Source organism: Oncorhynchus tshawytscha, linkage group LG09 (assembly GCF_018296145.1).
Source record: "Oncorhynchus tshawytscha isolate Ot180627B linkage group LG09, Otsh_v2.0, whole genome shotgun sequence".
NCBI lineage: Eukaryota > Metazoa > Chordata > Actinopteri > Salmoniformes > Salmonidae > Oncorhynchus > Oncorhynchus tshawytscha.
This window is the reverse complement of record NC_056437.1, coordinates 32,864,327-32,887,383: the sequence shown is the minus strand read 5'-3', so window position 1 is coordinate 32,887,383 and position 23,057 is coordinate 32,864,327. Positions and strand designations below refer to the sequence as shown.

The following is a 23,057-nucleotide window of genomic DNA, read 5'->3' as shown; positions in this document are numbered from 1 at the left end:
CCTCCACATCAAATTAAATATTTTTCTTGATCAAATAACATGGAAAACAACCACTTTTTTGTGCAGTATTCATTTACCATCCTCACAAACCACAAATATACATTACTGTATTGTACATAGTCTGGTCATATAGTTCTGTACCTGTAGACTTTCCATCATCATGAAGAAAAACAATGCACAATACAGTAATTGAGTAAATTTAGACATCAAGTGGTTTGTGATGATGTGATGATGTGGCTCAGTTGGTAGAGCATGGCGTTTGCAATGCTACAGTAGGGTTGTGAGTTCGATGGAGGACCAGTATGAAAAAGTGTGAAAATGTATGCACTCACTACTGTAAGTTGCTCTGGATAAGAGTTTCTACTAAAATGGAAAAGGAATGAATAGACCATTTAAGTTTTCACATAGAAATAAGTTGCGTTTGCAAAGTATTTCAAGAAACGGGAAAACATATATCAAGCAAGTATTTTCATATTCCTCAAGTATTATCAGATTAACTGTTTTGTACAGATAATTATCAGACTCAAGTTACAAATGCTGGTAAACACTCAAATACAACCCTTTACTAGTCCTGTATTAGTGGACCAATATTGACGTCTTCAGCGCTGACAAATATTCACAGCACCCCCAAACTACTTCCTGTGGCTATGACTGAAACCCTACCAGTGCATCATAACAGATCATGACACATATGAGGGGGTCATAAAGGCATATAACACTTTCAAATAAACTGGAACACCACCCAGATGGGTTGTAATGAGTTGATGCTAAAATAAAAATGCCCAAGGGTCAACGACAGTACAGTAGATATCAGCCAAATGCACTTTTGATTCTGAACCCATTTGATTTCTGTGTGTCTAGACTGTGGCCATTACCCCATCTCTGTTGGCATTGCCTGATCAACTCTTTGGACCTTAATGAATCAGGGGCATGATAAAGTTACATGTACTTGCAATATCTGAGGAGAGCATTTTCGATTCCATGTACTGTAGCCCTACTGTACAGAACATATCTAAGATGGCTTAGTATGTGTCCACAGTGGGCAGTGTCAAATCTTGTCGAGTGGTTTCCGTTCTATGTGTTCTTTCTATGTGTTCTGTGTGTTTGCCAGGCTTGGCAACGAGGTAGTGGTTCTGGAGTCTCTGCCAGAAACGGAAACACCCAGGGGAGGGCACTGAACTGACCAGGGCCTTGCACAATATACTGTTGACAGTTGCCCATCTGCACACTGACCAACCGAAAAGCCAGGGGGACATTTCTATGCCATGGTTCAAATCAAATTGAACAACAGCTTGATGGATTCCTTGATTTGTTTCTGAACATGTTGATAATACCTTCTTAATACCATAAAGTCCCACTCTGAGAAAAAATATAAAACCATACTCAAGAGCAGTGAAGGCTGTCTCTTTACCAACATGCATCTCATGTCCTAACAAAGATATGTTCAAGTGATTGGAGACATTTACCCTTGTTTCCTCAGCTTGACTGCTCATGTCAATTATTCTACCAGATAGGCTAAAAGTGTCTTGCGTGGCCATCTCTATAATCCTGTCTCGTAAAGTAGCCTAAACAACTAGGCATTGGCTAACCATAGTGACCTGTTAAGCATGTTTGACATGTTCAGCTTTAATGCCCATACGAAAAAAGATTGCAGTCAGAGTGTAGTATAACCGCAGTACACTAGAGTGTAGTATAACTGCAGTATGCTGCAAATACTGCGTCCAAAATAACAGTTTATTTACTGCAGTAATTTTGCAGGGTAACTGCAGTTAGAGTGCTGTATAACGTACACTGTAGTTATTCTGCAATTACTGCGTCCAAAATACCACAGACGACTGCAGTTACTGCACTATTACTACAGTTTAAAACTGCAATCTTTTTTTGTAAGGGTGGTGCTAAAAGTAAAACATCTATAAGAATTTCATAGCGGGGCGGGCTGTCAGATGTGATGGAAATGGTCAAAACACAACCCTTGATCACTGCCGACACCACGTGACTGCCCAGTAAATACACACCGTGAGACAGTGACAGTGCCCGTTCAGTGTTAACCGTGCCTGCCTCCTTCAGGCCCAAGTGTTAGTTAGACTGTGCCAAATTCGCATCCACTTAGGTTATTTTCCAGGAGCGCATCGGTTTGTAAATAAAAATACACCTCCCACCCCCTCCCATACTGACTGTGATTGGCTCCTCCCATACCGGTTAAATGCGCGCTCGGTGCTTCAATGCAGTAGAGTGGAAGGCAGTCATGATAGAGGAGCTGTAGAGTTTACGAACTTTAAAGCAGCAAGTATTTCCAAGTCTTGTAATCTGTTTATTCCCGGAGCCACAGTTATGAAGACCATACTTGCTGCCTACTCCGGTGCTCTAAAAGGTAGGATATGCACCCTCATTCAAAATGCACTGCAAACAAATTGCACACAGACTTCAATCATCCTATCAAGCGGCAGTAATTTGATAATCGGCAGTCATTTTATAATTGGATCATCTCCACTATATTCCAAATCCTGTGTTGGTGGGTAATCCGTTTTCGTGAGATGAAGAAGCAGCTTGCAAAACATTAAAATATGACAGAACTATGGCAGCCCAAAACATAATCAGAAGTTTGTTGGGATGCTGTTTGTTGTGGATGCAATACGTCATTGTCATGTAAGCCATTTGTTCTGAAAGACATCAGATAAGCCAACACATTGGTGTGTTGTGAAGAGTGTATTTGGGCACAGTAGTTTTCATACATGTTGCTTGTATATTTTTAGGGGTCTGATCTGTGAAGGAAGAGAAGTGAAAAAGTGTACACCAGGGCCTAGTTCAGTAGGCAAATGTGAACGTTGAAGATATACAGTACATATCATGAATAGGGCTTACAAGTTAATTTATTTTACATGCCAGAGAGGCTCAAGTTTGTTCAACATAATATAGTTATATCAGCAACTTTCTACAACGTTGTGCCCTGCTGAATGCTGCCTGGTAAGGGCAAGCTGTGGGGTCAGTGACTGATTCACTGTGTAGTATCCCTAGTCTACATCAAGTCTTTAACCCCCTGAGGCTGATACTGCCCAGTAGCCCTGATTTTTGAAACCCTTAGCATTATTAACTTAATTATGCCAGTGTGGGCTAGAGCGCAGAACGGACAGTGTTTTATTTGACAGCACGACAGTGTTATTTAGTCCATTAACAGTGGTTTACGTGGTTGTGTTGTCCCGTAGCATGGGAAAGATCTGCTGATGAGGCACTATGAGCTTGAGTAGATTAAGCAGTGTCCCCTCAGTGGCTCGCTCTTGTTCTGGTCTGTCACTACTTCTATATACGTCAGTGGAGGACTATCCTCAGTGAATTTCATAGAAAATAGTGGGACATTAAAATGATTATTTTTAGATAATTTTATAATGTTTATTATAGTTATTTATTAAACACACTGTGTTGCTATGAAGGTCTACAGTAGCCTCAACGGCACTGTAGGGTAGCACCATGGTGTAGCCGGAGGACAGCTAGTCATTTTCACCTGTCTTCACCTGTCTATCTTATTTAAAATACATTTTAAAAACTCTGGAACTTCAAAGGTCATTTAAAGGCTTAAAAATCCATTCAGCTATTTTGGCACAGTGACTCACTACCCAAACCAGACCCAAGTAGCCAAGAGACATGATGGCCTCCTACTGCTGTCTTGTGGATGAGCTGGGAATCAGACATATTTACATCAATGGATAGAAAGACTTAAGATTTCACTTCATATGTATGTCATTCCTATAAGACAAAGTTTTGTTTGGTTTGCTGCATCAGGCTTCGTAGTAGTCACATTGTTTCTGACACGTGTATCTGAATCCCACAGTTCTTACCCCCTCCAATTGTTAGTAGTTACTATCTTATCTAATCGCTGCAACTCCCGTACGGGCTCGGGAGAGACGAAGGTCAAAAGCCATGCGTCCTCCATAAACACAACACAACCAAGCCGCACTGCTTCTTAACACAGCGCGTATCCAACCCGGAAGCCAGCCGCACCAATGTGTCGGAGGACACACCGTGCACCTGGCGACCTGGTTAGCGTGCACTGCGCCCGGATTGCCACAGGAGTCGCTAGTGCGTGATGAGACAAGGATATCCCTACCGGCCAAACCCTCCCTAACCCGGACGACGCTAGGCCAATTGTGCGTCGCCCCATGGACCTCCCGGCTGCGACAGAGCCTGGGCGCGAACCTGGAGTCTCTGGTGGCACTGCGATGCAGTGCCTTAGAGGCCAGATCTTACCTTTCTAAGACTAATAGTTTTTTAACCGAAATATACACTGAGGGTTTTATACAATATTTTGCGTTAAGTGTGTGCCCTCTGGCAACTACTCTACTACACCACACAGGTGTACATGTGTGTTTATACCTGTATGTGTAACTCTTTAGTCCTTGCTGTTCCATAAGGTGTATTTTTATTTGCTTTTTAAATCCGATTTTACTGCTTGCGTGAGTTACTTGATGTGGAATAATTTTCCATGTAGCCATGGCTCTATGCAGTACTGTGCACCTCCCATAGTCTGTTCTGGACTTGAAGAGACCTCCGGTAGCATGTCTTACGGGGTTTGCATGGGTGTCCGAGCTGTGTGCTAGTAGTTTAAACAGACAGCTCGGCGCATTCAACATTCAACAAGTCCCTCTTTGTGGCACCTGACCACACGACTGGGAAGTAGTCCAGGTGCAACAAAACTAGGGCCTGTAGGACCTGCCTTGTTGTTGTTAAGAAGGCAGAGCAGTGCTTTATTATGGGGAGAGGTCTTGCCATCTTAGACGGGTAACTCTCAATCCCCAATGGGGTGTGAAGTCATAATGAAGGGCAAGAGACAGGTTAAAGAAACATTTTTAAGCCTTGAGACAATTGAGACATGGGTGTGTGCCATTCAGAGAGCGAATGGGCAAGATACTCAAACCAGTGCACCTGGCAAATCTTGTATGTCAAAAACTGCTGGATATTTCTCACTCAACAGCTTCCCCTGTGTATCAAGAATAGTCCACCACCCAAAGTATATCCAGCCAACTTGACACAACTGTGGGAAGCATTGGCGTCAACATGGGCCAGCATCCCTGTTGAATGCCTTCGACACCTCGTAGAGTCCATAGCCCGACTAATTGAGGCTGTTCTGAGGGCAAAAGGGGCGGTGCAACTCTATTAGGACGGTGTACTTAATATTTTGTACACTCAGTGTACATGTAGCTGTCAGGACTGTGGCTCTGCTCTTTATGAGTAGTGATCAGACCATGGTGGTAAGTGGCTCTGTCTCTATAGCAATTGCAGTGGCATGAGGAATTTGACGTGATCTGTGATGTTTATTGCTTGTGGTCTGTTTGATCACGGCGCTTTGTAAGGGATGAACATTTTTCTCTCGTTTCTAATCTAATGTCCCTTGTTTGTGTATTTGTCAGACTTTGAGAACCTGGGAAAAGGATTGACCGTTTATTATTTTTCATATTCTAGTCATCTCACTGACTGCAACTGACTTAATCGATTGTGGATGTACTGTACAGTATGACTCATTTATGACTGTCTATCTTCTCTAGGCACAGGCTATAGCATCCTCTCGTCCCTGCAGGACCTGCCCTCCCCTCCATGGCCTGCCCTTCGATCCAAGATGGAGAAACATCTTCAGGTCATCGCAGTTCTTCAGTGGGTCATCTCCTTCCTCACCATGGGTGAGTATGTGACTGGATCTCTGTGTGGCTCTAACTACACTAAACAAAAATATAAACACATGTCAAGTGTTGGTCCCATGTTTTATGAGCTGAAATAAAAGATTGAAATGTTCCATGAGCACAAAAAGCTTATTTCTCTCAAATGTTGTGCACAAATTTGTTTACATCCCTGTTCGTGAGCATTTCTCCTTTGCCAAGGTAATCCATCCACCTAACATGTGTGGCATATCAAGAAGCTGATTAAACAGCATGATCATTACACAGGTGCACCTTGTGCTGGGGACAATAAAAGGCTACTCTAAAATGTGCAGTTTTGTCACAACATAATGCCACAGATGACCCAAGTTGAGGGCGTGTGCAATTGGCATGCTGACTGCAGGAATGTCCAACATAGCTGTTGCCAGATAATTGAATGTTCAATTCTCTCCATAAGCCACCTCCAATGTTTAGAGAATTTGGCAGTACGTCCAACTGGCCTCACAACCGCAGACCACGTGTAACCACGCCAGCCCAGGACCTCCACATCCGGCTACTTCACCTGCAGGAATATCTGAGACCAGCCACCTGGATAGCTGATTAAATTGTGGGTTTGCTCAACCAAAGAATTTCTGCACAAACTGTCAGAAACCGTCTCAGGGAAGCTGATCTGCGTGCTCGTCGTACTTACCGGGGTCTTGACCTGTCTGCAGTCCAGTATCCAAACTGACTTCAGGAGGCAAATGCTCACCTTTGATGGCCACTGATATGCTGGAGAAGTGTGCTCTTTACGGATAAATCCCAGTTCAACTGTACTGGGCAGATGGCAGACTGCGTCGTGTGGGCAAGTGATTTACTAATGTCAATGTTGTGAACAGTGTCCCATGGTGGGGTTATGGTATGGGCAGACATAAGCTATTGACAATGAACACAGTTGCATTTAATCGATGGCAATTTGAATGCGCAGAGATACCGTGATGAGATCCTGAGGCCTATTGTTGTGCCATTCATCTACCACCAACACCTCATGTTTCAGCATGATAATGCACGGCCCCATGTCGCAAGGATCTGTACACAATTCTTGGAAGCTGAAAATGTCACAGTTCTTCCTTGGCCTGAATACTCGCCTGACATGTCACCCGTTGAGCATGTTTGAGATGCTCTGAATCTGTGTACGACAGTGTGTTCCAGTTCCCGCCAATATCCAGCAACATTGCACAGCCATTGAAGAGGAGTGGGACAACATTCCACAGGCCACAATCAACAGCCTGATCAAACCTATGTGAAGAAGATCTGTTGCGCTGCATGAGGCGAGTGGTGGTCATACCAGTTACTGTCTGGTTTTCTGATACCTTAAAAAGGCAGGGGCATGTATCTGCGACCAACAGATGCATATCTGTATTCATGTGAAATCCATAGATTAGGGCCAAATGAATTTATTTCAATTGACTGATTTCCTTAAATGAATTGTAACTTGTAAAATCTTAAATTGTTGCGTTTCATATTTTTGTTCAATATTGTAGTTACTGAAGGATATAGTGGCCCTGTGGTCTCATACTGTAAGTCTCCAACAAGGACATCAAGCCTGTAAGCTCGCTCTCTAATTACAAGAGATTTTCTGGGAATAAATGATTCATTGGTGGGCCGTAGGGATGTTTCTGTTAGTTTGTATGTCCCAGAATTTCAGATTGCAGTATATATTTATGGTGTTTGTGTGGAAATAAGGGATAAGGAGAATGTTGCATTTGAAAAATATTTAGTGAAGTGTGGTACAGTGCAGGTGCTGAATAGCTGTTCCTCTGCTCTCTCTCCTATCCGACCACATAGGCATCAGCTGCACCGTGCTGTTAATCTACATGTTCTGCACAGACCTCTGGGTGATCGCTGCCATGTACACTACCTGGCTAATCTTCGACTGGAACACCCCCAAACAAGGCAGGTACCACGGTCACTCAAACCGGCTCTTAATACTGGTCAGGTTGAGGGTTTTTCCCCGTCAGGCCTGGGATTTGAACTGTCAACCTTTTGGCTCCTTGCTTAACTTAATGGCTGCCGTTGCCCTATTGTGGTTAAATTGTGCCCTTCTATACAGTGCCTTCAAAGTATTCAGACCCCTTGACTTTTTCCACATTTTGTTAGGTTACAGCCTTATTCTAAAATGTATTGCATTGTTTTGTTCCCCCTCAATCTACACACGATACCCCATAATGACGAAGCAAAAACATGTTTAGAAATTTTTGCTGATTTATTACAAATAAGAACCGCAAATATCACATTTTAAATAAGTATTCAGACTCTTTACTCAGTACTTTGTTGAAGCACCTTTGGCAGCGATTACAGCCTCAAGTTTTCTTGGGTATGACGCTACAAGCTTGGCACACCTGTATTTTGAAGTTTCTTCTATGCAGATCCTCTCAAGCTCTGTCAGGTTGGAGGCGGAGCGTTGCTGCACAGCTATTTTCAGGTCTCTCCAGAGATGTTCAAGTCTGGGCTCTGGCTGGGCCACTCAAGGACATTCAAACTTGCTCTGGAGCAGGTTTTAATCAAGGATCTCTGTACTTTGCTCAGTTGACCTTTTTATCTGAATCCTGATTAGTCTCCCAGTCCCTGCCGCTGAAAAACATCCCCACCGCATGATGCTGCTGCCACCATCATGCACCATCCCTACGGTGTAGCCAGGTTTCCTCCAGACGGAACGCTTGGCATTCAGGCCAAAGAGTTCAACCTTGGTTTCATCAGAACAGAGTATCTTGTTTCTCATGGTCTGTCTTCAGGTGCCTTTTGGCAAACTCCAAGCGGGCTGTCATGTGTCTTTTACAGAGTGGCTGTCTGGCCTTCTGGCCACTCTAGCATAAAGGCCTGATTGGTGGAGTTCTGCAGAGATGGTTGTCATTCTGGAAAGTTCTGCCATCTCCACAGAGGAACTCTAGAGCTCTGTCAGTGACCATCGGGTTCTTGGTCACCTCCTTGACCAAGGTCTCTTTCTTTTGATTTTTTCCCATGATGTTAAGCAAATAGGCTCTGAGTTTGAAGGTAGGCCTTGAAATACATCCACAGGCACTCCTCCAATTGACTCAAATGATGTCAATTAGCCTATCAGAAGCTTATAAAGCATGACATAATTTTCTGCAATTTTCCAAGCTGTTTAAAGGCACAGTCAACTTAGTGTATGTAAACTTCTGACACACTGGAATTGTCATACAGTGAAATAATCTCTGAACAATTGTTGGAAAAATTACTTGTCATGCACAAAGTACTAACTGACTTGCCAAAGCTATAGTTTGTTAACAAGAAATTTGTGGAGGGTCATTTCAGGATGAGCCTGCAGGAAGGGTTGACGCACAGGGTTGAGATTGCCTGCAATGACAACAAGCTCAGTCCGATGAAGCTGTGACACACCACCCCAGCCCTCAGTCCAGCCTCTCTCAGCCTATCGCGGACAGTCTGAACACTGAGGGATTGTGCGTTCCTGTTTTAATACGGCCAGCTGTTGCCATTCTGTGGTGTGATGTTTGGCTGTACCGATCCTGTGCAGGTGTTTGTTACACGTGGTCTGCCACTGCGAGGACGATCAGTTGTCCATCCTGTCTCCCTGTAGCGCTGTCTTAGGAGTCTCACAGTACGGACATTGCAATTTTATTGCCCTGGCCACGTGCAGTCCTCATGCCTCCTTGCAGCATGCATAAGGCAAGTTCACGCAGATGAGCAGACACCCTGGGCATCTTTCTTTTTTTTCCCAGAGTCAGTAGAAAGGCCTCTTTAGTGTCCTAAGGTTTCTTAACTGTGACCTTTTTATTTGCCAACTGTCTGTAAGCTGTTAGTGTCTTAACGGCCGTTCCACAGGTGCATGTTCATTAATTGTTTATGGTTCATTGAACAAGCATGGGAAGCAGTGTTTAAACTCTTTACAATGAAGATCTGTGAAGTTATTTGGATTTTTACAAATAGTTATTTTGCTGAGTTTATATACATACACTACCGTTCAAAGGTTTTGGATGACTTAGAAACGTCCTTGTTTTTGAAAGAAAAGCTTGTTAATTTTTTGTGTCAATTTTAAAATCACATCAAATTGATCAGAAATACAGTGTTGTAAATGACTATTGTAGCTGGAAACGTCATTCTTTTATTTTTGTACGAATATGTAGATATTCAACAAATAATCAGTTTCCAGCAACATTAGCAATGTCTACACTGTATTTCTGCTCAATTTGATGTTATTTTAAATGGACATAAAATAAGCTTTTCTTTCAAAAACACAGACATTTGTGACCCCAAACTTTTGAATGTGTGTGACACCTACTCATTCAAGGGTTTTTCTTTAATTTCACTATTTTCTACATTGTAGAATAATAGTGAAGACATCAATACTATGAAATGTAGTAAACAAAAAAGTGTTAAACAAATCTAAATATTTGAGATTCTTCAAAGTAGCCACACTTTGCCTTTATGACAGCTTTGCACACTCTTGGCATTCTCTCAACCAGCTTCACCTGAAATGCTTTTCCAACAGTTTTGAAGAAGTTCCCACATGCTGAGCACTTGTTGGCTGCTTTTCCTTCAGTCTGTGGTCGAACTCATCCCTAACCATCTGAATTGGGTTGAGGTTGGGTGATTGCGGCGGCAAGGTTGTCTGATGCAGCACTCCATCACTCTCATACTAAGCACAAACTAGATGGGATGGCGTATCGCTGCAGAATGCTGTGGTAGCTATGCTGCTTAAGTGTGCCTTGAATTCTAAATAAATCGCTGACCATGTCACCAGCAAAGCACCCCCACACCATCGCACCTCCTCCGCCATGCTTCACGGTGGGAACCACACATGCGGAAAACATCTGCTCACCTACCCTGCGTCTCACAAAGACACTGCAGTTGGAACCAAAAATCCATCAGACCAAATTACAGATTTCCACCGGTCTAATGTCCATTGGTAGTGTTTCTTGGACCAAGCAAGTCTCTTCTTATTGGTGTTCCTTAGTAGTGGTTTCTTTGCAGCAAGTCAACAATGAAGGCCTGATTCATGCATTCTCCTCTGAACAGTTGATGCTGAGATATGTCTGTTACTTGAACTCTGAAGCATTTATTTGGGCTGCAATCTGAATGTGCAGTTTTTCTAATTAACATATCCTCTGCAGCAGAGGTAACTCTGGGTCTTTCTTTCTTGTGGTGGTCCTCATGAGAGCCAGTTTCATCATAGCGCTTGACGGTTTTTGTGACTGAACTTGAAGACACTTTCAAAGTTCTTGACATGTTCTGTATTGACTGACCTTCGTGTCTTTAAGTAATGATCGACTGTCTTTTCTCTTTGCTTATTTGAGCTCTTCTTGCCATAATATGGACTTGGTCTTTTACCAAATAGGGTTATCTTGTCACTATAGAACTTGATTGGCTTAAACGCATTAAGAAGGAAAGAAATTCCACAAATGAACTTTTAACAAGGCACACCTGTTAATTGAAATTCATTCCAGGTGACGACCTCATGAAGCTGGTTGAGAGAATGCCAAGTGTGCAAGGCTGTCATCAAGGCAAAGGATGGCTACATGTATTCTTCAAACATATTTTGATTTGTTTAATACTTTTATGGTTACTACCTGATTCCATATGTCTATTTCACAGTTTGTCTTTACTATTATTCTACAATGTGTAAATCTAAAGAAAAACACTTGAATGTGTAGGTGTGTCCAAACTTTTGACTGGTAGTGTGTGTGTGAAACTGATGTAATTTCAGAAGCAGTGGTTTGTCTGTGACTATAAGGAGCTGTGCTGGGAAATTGAGTTAATTGGCACTATGTTACTGTTTATTTACATTAATCATTATGTGGGATTTATTATTCTGACTGGAGATCTATTCTTTACCTCGGTTTTCTCAGGTGGCAGGAGGTCCTCTTGGGTGAGGAACTGGACTGTGTGGACTTACTTCAGAGATTACTTTCCCATCAGGGTGAGTGGAAAATAATAAGCCTAACATTTTAAAGGTATAGTGTGAACTTTTTAAAAATTATTTTTATTTATTTCACCTTTATTTAACCAGGTAGACTAGTTGAGAACAAGTTCTCATTTGCAACTGCGACCTGGCCAAGATAAAAACTTACGGGTGTAATTTGGGAATGGGCCATTCAGTGCTATGTAGCATCTTGACCTCTTATATTGGAGGATGTATAAACAAATAAAAGTTAGATGGTTTTCACTTGTCAGTGTGTAAGCGGTGTCAAAAGTCCAGATAATTAGGTTTGCTATCAAACTGGAAATTTGATGGAATACAACATAGATATGCCTGCCTGTACAGATGCTAAAATGTGCTTTTTCTGGTCAGATACAAAGTTGAAGAGCATCAATGGTTTTTATTGATTATTGTGTGATGTAGCACAAGCTTGACCATAACCTTATTTGTGACTGTATCCAGTGTCAGCTGTTGGTTCCTGTTCCCTGATGATGCAATAAGGAGTTGACGTGTCAGTTGAAAGGATAGGTTTTGCCCCGCCTGATAGGCGACAGCTCATCGCTGAGTTTCTCTTTTTTTCCCAGATTTATTATTGCGCTCCTCCGCACCTGGAGATTGTTGGGAGACACGTTCTCTTGGTGTCCTAACAGCAAGAAATGTTTTGTTTGGCAAGTTCCTCTTGTGCTTTCTCGCGCTGCCCTCCTGACCAAGGAATGAATTAGCGGAGTTGTTTGTATGCCTTCACACTCCTCATGAATATCAATGAACCAACAGCATTCAAATTACATCTGCTATGTTTAATTGTCGTTCAGCTATTTGATTTAAGTGTTTAAAATTGAGCATTTTAGAAACATTAACCCTACAATAAATGTTTTACCATACAATCGTTTTCACTCATACATAGAAAGTATAGTCAAAGGCTCTTAAAGCCTTTGACCGATTTAAGAATAAAGGTAGTCTAAACCATAATGACTCAATTATTGACAGTTAACAGCCAGGGGGGATTCAAGTGTGTGTGCCTCTGGCTCTTGGACTTTGGCCCTGCTTGTGATCCATACTTTGAACACTGACTGTTTCTGAGTGGCTTGATGATCACTTATTCGCATCAAGTAGCTCTGATGCAAACTGAATAAGATGGCTGTGTTTGATAACATGTCTCTGCATTGATTTGAGGCTTACAGTATTGTAATTTTTTGGGTTTGTAATCAGGATGATATTTACTGCTGTTTTGTGATGTGGAGTTAAGGGGCTTCAATTGTAGGGTTTTCTGACTCAGACTCGCTGTATGCCAGGTATTTGTAGGGCTTGAGACCCATTAGAAACTTCACATGTCAACATCCTGCTTCAGATTAATGGTTGCTTAACTTGTTTTAGCTTGTGCAACTAATGCAGTTGGATGTCAGCTGGTAGTCAGGCCTGGCTGGTGTCAGTGCATGCAGGGACTGTGGCTTACATCTTGCAGTGCCAGCAAGGGCTCCTTCTCTCTTCCACTTACTGCATGTATGTTATCAAATACAGCGGTGGCCGGTTATTGGCTGAATAACTGGGGCACAAGGTGGTTGGAGTTGTCAACAAAGCAGCATGACACAAATATAATCTAGTTAATTTAAAAAAAAAATTAAAATAAAAATAATAAATTTTCTCAAAGATTTGAGCAACAGCATAAATACACATTTTTACTTTTGCATATCAAAAACTGAATAACCACTGCTACACATGCTGCCACTGTTTTTAAACACATTAGATTATACTATTTAGACCGAGCAGTCAGCTCACAAAAGATCGATTTCACCAGGATGGCTAGCTAACAATGTCACAAAGCATGATGCGCTAGCCAGTTAACTTTCATTCTGAAATAACTTCATATTTCTGAGTTCGTCAGATATTAGTTTAGAAAGCTCCAATGCCAATTTTAAGTCTATCTAGCTAGCTGCTTATCAAAGGTACACTACATGACCAAAATTATGTGGACACCTGCTCATCGAGCATCTCATTCCAAAATCATGGGCATTAATATGGAGAAGGCCCCCCTTCTGCTGCAATAACAGCCTCTACTCTTCTGGGAAGCCTTCCACCCGAAGTTGAAACATTGCTTCAGGGACTTGCTTCCATTCAGCCTCAAGCATTTAGTGAGGTCAGGCACTGATGTTGGTCGATTAGGCTTGGCTCGCTGTTGGCATTTCAATTCATCCCAAAGGCGGTTGAGGTAAGGGCTCTGTGCAGGCCAGTCAAGTTCTTCCACACTGATCTTGACAAAGCATTTCTGTATGGACACCTCTTTGTGCACATGGGCATTTTGGAAGCACAGAATCATCTAGAATGTCATCGTATGCTGTAGCATTAAGATTTCCCTTCACTGGAATTAAGGGGACTTGCTGAAACAGCCCCAGACCGTTATTCCTCCTCCACCAAACTTTACAGTTGACACTATGCAATGGGGCAGGTCGCTTTCTTCTGGCACCCGCCAAATCCAGATTCGTCCGTCGGACTGTCAGATGGTGACGTGTGATTCATCACTCCAGGGAAGGCGTTTCCACTAGTCCAGAGTCCGATGGCGGCAAGCTTTACACCCATCCAGCCGACGCTTGGCATTGCGCACCGTGAGCTTAGGCTTGTGTGTGTGGCTGCTCGGCCATGGAAACCCATTTAATTTCATGAAGCTCCCGGCAAACAGTTATTGGTCTGACGTTGCTTCCAGAGGCAGTTTGGAACTCTTGAGTGTTGCAACCGAAGACGGACACTTTTTACACGCTTCAACACTCTGCGGTCCTGTTCTGTGGGCTTGTGTGGCCTGAGCCATTGTCGCTCCAAGAGAATTCTCGTTGGTTATTGTCACTGCCGTGTATATCCCATCCCAAGCAGATATCACGACGGCCCTCAGAGTCCAGTGAAGTTCCTTATGTAAACCCTATATCCCGAGGCTGCATTTATTGTAGCTGGGGATTTAACGAAGCAAATATGAGAACGAGGCTACCTAAATTTTGTCAGCATATTGATTGTAGCACTCATGCGGGCAATACACTGGATCACTGCTACTCTAACTTCTGCGATGCATCCAAGGCCCTCCCTTGCCCTCCCTTCGGCAAATCCGACCACGACTCCATTTTGCTCCTACTGTCCTATAGGCAGAAGCTTCAAGATTGTTTTGATCACACTGACTGGGAAATGTTCCGGGCAGCCTCTGAGAATAACATTGATTTATTCGGTGAGTGAGTTTATAAGGAAGTGCATTGGAGATGTTGTACCCACTATGACTATTAAAACCTACCCTAACCAGAAACCGTGGATAGATGGCAGCATTCACACAACAAAGCACAAACCACCACATTTAACCATGAAAAGATGACTGGCGATACGGCCGAATATAAACAGTGTAGTTAGGCAATCAAACAAGCGAAATGTCGGTATAGGGACAAAGTGGAGTTGCAATTAAACAGCTCAGACAGAAGACGTAAGTGGCAGGGTCTACAGACAATTACGGACTACAAAACCAGCCACGTCACAAACGCCACCGTTTTGCTTCCAGACAAACTAAGCTCCACTTTGCCTGCTTTGAGGATAATACTGTGCCATTGACGCGGCCCACTACCAAGGACTGTGGGCCCCTCTCCTTCTCCGTGGCCGATGTGAGTAAGACATTTAAACGTGTTAACCCTCGCAAGGCTGCTGGCCCAGATGGCATCCCTAGCCGTGTCCTCAGAGCATGTGCAGACCTGTCTGTGTTTAGACATTCAATCACTCCCTGTCCCAAGAAGGCAAAGATAACTAAATAACTATCGCCCCGTACCACTCAGTTCTGTCATCATGAAGTGCTTTTGAGAGACTAGTCATGGATCATTTCACCTTAGACCATTTCAGTTCGCATACTGCCCCAACAGGTCCACAGATGATGCAATCACCATCACGCTGCCCTATCCCACCTGGACAAGAGGAATACCGATGTAAGAATGCTTTTTATTAACTCTAGCTCAGCATTCAACACCATGGTACCCTCCAAGCTCATCATTAAGCTTGAGGCCCTGGGTCTCAACCCCGCCCTATGCAATTGGGTCCTAGACTTTCTGACGGGCCGCCACCAGGTGGTGAATGTAGGAAACGCCACCTCCGCTTTACTGATCCTCAACACTGGGGCCCCACAAGGGTGCGTGCTCAGCCCCCTCCTGTACTCCCTGTTCACTCACGACTGCGTGGCCATGCACGCCTCCAACTCCATCAAGTTTGCAGATGACACAGCAGTAGTGGGCTTGATTACCAACAATGACGGGACAGTTTACAGGGAGGAGGTGAAAGTACTGTGTGTGGTGTCAGGGAAACAACCTCTCACTCAATGTCAATAAAACAAAGGAGATCGTGGACTTCAGGAAACAGCAGCGGGAGCACCTCCCTATCCACATCGACGGGACAGCAGTGAAGAAGGTGGAACGTTTTTAAGTTCCTCTGCGAACACATCACAGACAAACTGAAATGGTCCACCCACACAGACAGTGTGGTGAAGGTGTAACAGCGCCTCTTCAACCTCAGGAGGCTGAAGAAATTTGTCCACCTAAAACCCTTACAAACTTTTACAGATGCACAATTGAGAGCATCCTGTTGGGCTGTTACACCGCCTGGTACGGCAATTGCACCGCCCTGAACCGCAAGGTTCTCCAGAGGGTGATGCGGTCTGCACAACGCATCACCGGGGGCAAACTACATGCCCTCCAGGACACTGCCTGTTCACCCTGCTTCCATCCAGAAGGCGAGGTCAGTACAGGTGCATCAAAGCTGGATCATCAGACTGTTAAACAGCCATCACTAACACAGAGACTGCTGTCTACATCCAGACTTGAATCATTGGCCACTTTAATAAATGGATCACTAGTCACAATAAATAATGCCACTGTAATAATGTTTACATATCTTACATTACTCATCTCATATGTGTATATACTACATTTTGTACCATCTATTGCATCTTGCCTATGCTGCTCGGTCATCTATATATTTATATGTACATATATTCCCCATTCTGTATTTATTTATCTTGCTCCTTTGCACCCCAGTATCTCTACTTGCACATTCATCTTCTACACATCTACCATTCCAGTGTTTAATTGCTATATTGTAATTACTTCGCCACCATGGCCTATTTATTGCCTTATCTTACCTCATTTGCACTCACTGTAGAACCTTTTTGTTCTACTGTATTATTGACTATGTTTTGTTTATTCCATGTGTAACTCTGTATGTGTCAAACTGCTATGCTTTATCTTGGCCAGGTCGCAGTTTCAAATTAGAACTTGTTCTCAACTAGCCTACCTGGTTAAATAAAGGTGAAATAAAAAAACATGTTCTTATTCCATCCCTTTAGATTTGTGACTTAGGTAGTCGTTGTGGAATTGTTAGATTACTGCACTGTCGGAACTAGAAGCACAAGCAGTTCGCTACACTCCAATTAACATCTGCTAACCATTTGTATGTGTCCAATAAAATGTTACTTGATTTAGACCTTTCCAATTTACAATAACAGCATTTACAGTTGACCGGGGCCGCTCTAGCAGGGCAGAAGTATTGCATCTCTGTAATGGAACTACTGTTCACACTATCTGCCCTGTGAACCGTAACTCCATCGACTACCTCCTCTCTCAGAATGGAACTGGCTTCTACTCCTGCATTGTTTGCTGTTTGTGGTTTTAGGCTGGGTTTTTGTACAGCACTTTGATATATCAGCTGATGTAAGAAGGGCTATATAAATACATTTGATTTTATTTAGTGGAAACTTGCAGGTACACATCCCAGACACGCAGCACATTTTATTGCCTTATTTGCATGTGACTTATTGTATTACTTGAGTGTAAAAGATGCATCATATCAGGGCTAAAATGAAAATCTGTTCCATTTACAGGAAAACAGTCTTAACACATCCTCTAAACCTCTCCTCTGAGACTGGTGTGATGGTACAGTCTAATCATGTCTCTTTTTGTCAACTTTTTTTCCCAGCTCATCAAGACACATAACCTGCTGCCCAGCCGAAACTACATCTTTGGGTACCACCCCCATGGGATCTTCTCTTTCGGAGCCTTCTGTAACTTTGGGACTGAGGCCACTGGATTCTCCAAGAAGTTCCCGGGCATCAAGCCTTCTCTTGCCACCCTGGCTGGAAACTTCCGGATGCCAATCCTTAGAGACTATCTCATGTCTGGGGGTGAGATGGTTTCTGGGAGTTTTGTCCCTCTGAAGAGGCTGCCTCTTCTCTCTTTAAACTGCTGATAACAGCCCTTTAGCTACAGACTGTAATTTGGCAGAACTCTTGAGCTTTGTCCTATTACACAGCCAGGACGAAACAGCCAGGACGAAACAGCCAGCCTCTGTCTACCTACCTGTATTTGCTGAGCTCGCTATTGTAGGGAGCTGCTTCTGTCAAAAGCTAACAGTGCAGGTTATCTTAATTTGGTCATTTAGAGTAGTATTGCAGTGTAATGTAAAATGTACAGCAATAATATGTGTCTGTGCTCAACCAGTATGCATTTTCTCTTAAATAATGTCTTCTGAAAACAGACTTTATGGTTTGGTCTTTGGGCCCATGTTTGATTGCTGAGCCTAACCCCATTCTCTCCCATGCGTTAGGTATCTGCCCAGTGACCCGTAACTCCATCGACTACCTCCTCTCTCAGAATGGAACTGGCAACGCAGTGGTCATCGTTGTCGGGGGAGCAGCAGAATCTCTGGACTGTGCTCCAGGCATGAATTCTGTCACCCTGAATAACCGCAAGGGATTTGTGAGGCTGGCCCTCCAGCAAGGGTGAGAGTAGAGCGCAAACGTTCCGTCATACACAAATCCTGGCTACACACATACACTACATGAGCAATAGTATGTAGTCACCTGCTCGTTGAACATCTCATTCCAAAATCATGGCCATTAATATGGAGTGGGTCCCCCCCTTTGCTGTTTTAACAGCCGCCACTCTTCTGGGAAGGCTTTCCACTAGATGTTGGAACATTGCTGCATGGACTTTCTTCCATTCAGAGCATGAGTGAGGTCAGGCACTGATGTTGGGCGATTAGGCCTGGGAAGTCGACGTTCCAATTAATCCTAAAGGTGTTCGATGGGGTTGAGGTCAGGGCTCTTTGCAGGCCAGTCAAGTTCTTCCATACCGATCTCGACAAACCATTTCTGTATGAACCTCACTTTGGCCACGGGGGTATTGTCATGCTGAAACAGAAATGGGCCTTCCCCAAACTGTTAACACAAAGTTGGAAGCATTGAATCGTTTAGAATGTCATTGTATGCTGTAGCTTTAAGATTTCCCCTCACTGGAACTAACTAGTCCGAACCATAAAAATAAAAAACAGCCACAGACCATTATTCCTCTTCCACCAAACCTTACAGTTGGCGCTATGCATTGGGCAGGTAGCGTTCTCCTGGTATCCGCCGAACCCAGACTCGTCTGTCGGACTGCCAGATGGTCAAGTGTGGTGATTCACTCCAGAGAACCTGTTTCCACTGCTTCAGAGTCCAATGGCGGTGCTCTTTACACCACTCCAGCCAATGCTGGAAGGTTGATGCTGAAATTGCCAAATCAACTCATTTGAAGGGGTGTCTGCATACTTATTTGTATAAAGTGTACCTCTGTTACACACATCAATTGATCTGACTACATGGTGTTTGTTTTTATGTAAGACATCTCATCGGGCAGCACAGACATGGGTGTCATTGTGACCAATTGGATTGAATCGAGATAATTGGCTCAACAATAGGTTTGATTGTCACCAGGGTTGGGTTAAGTCTAAAAATTATATTCTAAATTCCCCCTCCCTGAAAATTCTATTTAATTAAAATTCCAGGTCAATCTTTGAATTCGGACATTAATTTCCTCTCAATTCCAATGTTGGGTCAATTCCAAGGATTCAATTTCTAATGCAATATTATCCCTGAAAATTCCAATTTCCTCAGGCTTTCAGGCTGATCATGTCATTGTTCAGACAACCTAGCTATATTGAAATTATTTAAATTGTAGTCAATTTGTGATACTAAGTTTATTAACTGTGAAATTTACAAATATTGAATTCTAATTAAATTCAACGGTCTAATTTCAACATTTTTGAAATTATATTGAATTCAATATAAATTCTTCACTTCATGAGTGAATTAAATTGGAATTGACCACAACCCTGAATGGCACACACTTACTCGTGTGGTAATTGGTCCTCAATTGCTCAGAGCTCCTCCTGGCATAGAGTACACACATCCGGGTCAAGACCAAAGGATAGACTCCATCAGATTGTGACTCCTGAGAACACTGTTTCAGCACACTGAGTGAGCTGGCATAGACCAGATCAGACTAACTGGGAATCCCACTCTATTCCAGGGCCATTAGGCTGCCATTTTGACTTGCTCAACTTATCCAAACAAGCCTACTTCAGTGATGATTAAATATTGTCTGATGGTGGATTGTAGATACGCTGGTTCAGTGTCTTAGAGGTTGTATAAAATTTCATTCATTACAACCTTCGATAACATGCATGATTGCTAATTTCCCCTGGCATGTACAGTACGTATCTGGGTCACTGGCTCATATTTTTAGGACCTCCTAAGACAAGTGGCATGTAGGCCTATGTTACCCTGGCTAAATGCTTCCCAAAGGTTCCTTTTCTAAATTCCTCATAATGTGTTTTCATGAGATGTTGAAATAATTAGAGCAGGGAAGCTCCAAAACAAGTCAGCTCATCATTCAGAGATCAGATGATATCCATTATGCCCTATGAGTAACTTCTGAAGACTAATGTAAACCCTTGCTCTCTGTCAGGTCCGACCTGGTGCCGGTCTACTCCTTTGGGGAGAACAATGTGTACAAGCAGGTGATCTTTGAGGAGGGAACCTGGTGTCGGCTAGCTCAGAAGCGGTTGCAGAAGATTCTGGGCTTTGCTCCCTGTCTGTTCCATGGCTGTGGCCTCTTCTCTGACTCCTGGGGAATGGTGCCTTACAATAAACCCATCACCACCATTGGTGAGAAACCCTCCAAGACCCCACTGAAAGGATCTAACAGGCATTTAGTTTCTGGTAGTGATCCAGTCCATGTGTTTGATGCTATTCGCTCTGTTCCGGCCATTATTATGAGCCATCCTCCCTTTAGCCATCTATCAAAATATATGCTCAACTCAAATTGTTCTGTCAGCCAGGATCTGTAGATTATTGTCCATCTGTAAAAATCTTCAGTAATTGCAATGCTAGGTCGGAGTTATGGTTACTACCAAGCAGTTCAAGGGCAACTCTTGCTCCTCTGTGTTAACAGAACCATCCACAGTCAATTTTCTCTCCCCTGCATCAAGGCCATGTTCATGTTAAATGTTGCAGTTCGTCAAACTAAAAAGTTAAATGTCAGTTGATTTTTGCGGATATTGATTTTTACCCCCTTCTCTTAGTGGGTGAACCGATCACGGTACCAAAGGTTGAGGAGCCTACTCGGGATATGGTGGAACTGTACCATGCCATGTACATCAAGTCCCTCAGGAGCCTCTTTGACAAGTATAAGACCCGCTTCGGATTGAAAGAGAGTGACATCCTGCACATCCAATGAGAAAAGAGTGAGTGGGACCCCCTCGGAACCTCAGAACTGTGGCAGCTGTTTGTTCAGCCTCGACACCCCATTCACGTGCATGGATCTGATTGATTGTCTCTGGAATTCAATCGCTATACATAAAGTTGTGGGGGTGTGTATAAACCCACCTGTGCTCTCATCCAGTATACAAGGCTCACGTCCCTACTCCACTCAGGGTGAAAATGGCAGGTTTTAATGTTTTAGGTTGCTTTACTATTCCGCCTGACCTAGTCAACTTTGCTATTGGCAAGGACTATCTTAAATGTCTCCAAATGGAGTCTCTTCAGCGTATGCCACATTTATAGATATGTTCCATGACAGAAGAGATGAGGGAGTATAGTTTGATAAGATACGATCACTCGCTTTCATGTGCAGTAGAACTCCCACTAGGTGGCACTAGAAGGCTATATATACACACACACACACACACAAGCACCATGTTTGTTTCCCCCATGTATCCATGTAGTTGTCCCATATATTAGGCCCTAAAAGTTCAATATCAGATGTTTTGAGGCCTTTATTTATTTTTTGCTAAATGCACAAACAATGCAATTGTAATGGTATGGCCTCACTCAGAAGTTAATATAGTGTGATAATTGAGCTGATGGGTGTCCCCTCCCAGCACACACATACTTCATTGAAACTGGAAGGAGAGGTAATTCTAATGGATTTAGATTGTGTACATGTGTTTATATGATGCCACTAAGTATTGTATTTTGTAAATAAGAAACTGTCCTCCCTTGTCCAATGGAACAATTTTTTTTTTCATAAATTTATATATTGATGCACTTTTTGTATTTGTTACAACCCTCTGAGGTATTGCTCTAAAATGTGCCTTAGGAATTTTTCAATGTCACTTTTATTGACTGGGCTGCAGAGTGTTGTTTAGTGCCTTGATGCCCCATGTACTGTAGTTGTTGATGATTTTGATGATGTAAAAACAATTCTTCCTCCACACAGAGGGCAGATCAGTGATGAATGTCATAAAAATACACTTATTGTGGGGTTCTACTCAATTGAGTAAAATGGTAAATGTACAGTATAAGGGTTTTTCTATCACACATTTGGATTAGAGTTAAAAGTCAAACTCCCATGGTAATTTCCAAGAAGTGTTAGTGAAATTACTGAGACTTGATATGCCATCATCCTGCCAATTATCTTAGGTGCAGAACTGTTTATATATTATGCAAGATGAAAAGACTACAATTATTTTGCAAATGTGGTGAAATGTTGAGGTTGTTGATGAGTGCTAAATAGAAGTGTCATTTGAAATGCAAATTCTTCCAGCTTCAACATGAACTTCTTGTAAACATCTCACTATCTTAACTCGTGCAATAAACAGCAGCCAAGGCCTTTTATGTTGTGAATGAATAGCTTGAGCAAAATCTGTCTCCTTAAATTAAACTTTTTGGTTTTAGAATAAAACTTAACATGTCTTTGTAAACATTTATTTTCTTCCTGTCATCACCTCATAGAAACAACATTGCATCTTTTTAGTGTTTTGTATTTTATTTGGATCCCCTGAAGCAGCAGCTCCTCTTCCTGGGGTCCACACAAAACATAAAACATGACAAAATACAGAACATCATTAGTGCAGTCCTTGAGCTGTTCTTGTCTACAGACATAAGGACAATAGAAACAAAGGTCCTACGGACTGTTGCATGAATACATTAGTACAAATACACTGAACAGAACTATAAACTCAATATGCAACAATTTCAAAGATTTTACGAGTCAGAGTTACTGTTCATAATAGCAAATCAGTCAATTGAAATAAATTCATTAGTCACTAATCTATGGATTTCACATGACTGGGAATACAGATCATCCTCTGGTCACAGGTACTTTAAAAGAAAGGTAGCGGCATGGCTCAGTAAACCAGTCAGTATCTGGTGT

General features: G+C 42.7%; 1 protein-coding gene across 1 annotated transcript; it reads left to right on the top strand.

The window, feature by feature from the left end:
• Window positions 1-2,191: 2,191 nt before the first annotated feature.
• On the top strand, window positions 2,192-22,605 carry LOC112257827 (diacylglycerol O-acyltransferase 2). The gene is made up of 8 exons (XM_024431699.2): window positions 2,192-2,371; window positions 5,538-5,669; window positions 7,473-7,580; window positions 11,513-11,583; window positions 17,563-17,767; window positions 18,190-18,364; window positions 20,370-20,569; window positions 20,986-22,605. The coding sequence occupies exons 1-8, from the start codon at window positions 2,332-2,334 to the stop codon at window positions 21,138-21,140; spliced, it is 1,086 nt and encodes a 361-aa protein (XP_024287467.1). The 5' UTR covers window positions 2,192-2,331; the 3' UTR covers window positions 21,141-22,605.
• Window positions 22,606-23,057: the final 452 nt, after the last annotated feature.

Excerpts from the sequence above, each read along its gene's own strand:
- LOC112257827 (XM_024431699.2), top strand. The coding sequence starts at position 2,332 with ATGAAGACCATACTTGCTGCCTACTCCGGTGCTCTAAAAG. Across the intron at positions 5,670-7,472 it reads CATCTCCTTCCTCACCATGG|GCATCAGCTGCACCGTGCTG; the intron begins GTGAGTATGTGA and ends CCGACCACATAG. Across the intron at positions 20,570-20,985 it reads TAAACCCATCACCACCATTG|TGGGTGAACCGATCACGGTA; the intron begins GTGAGAAACCCT and ends CCCTTCTCTTAG.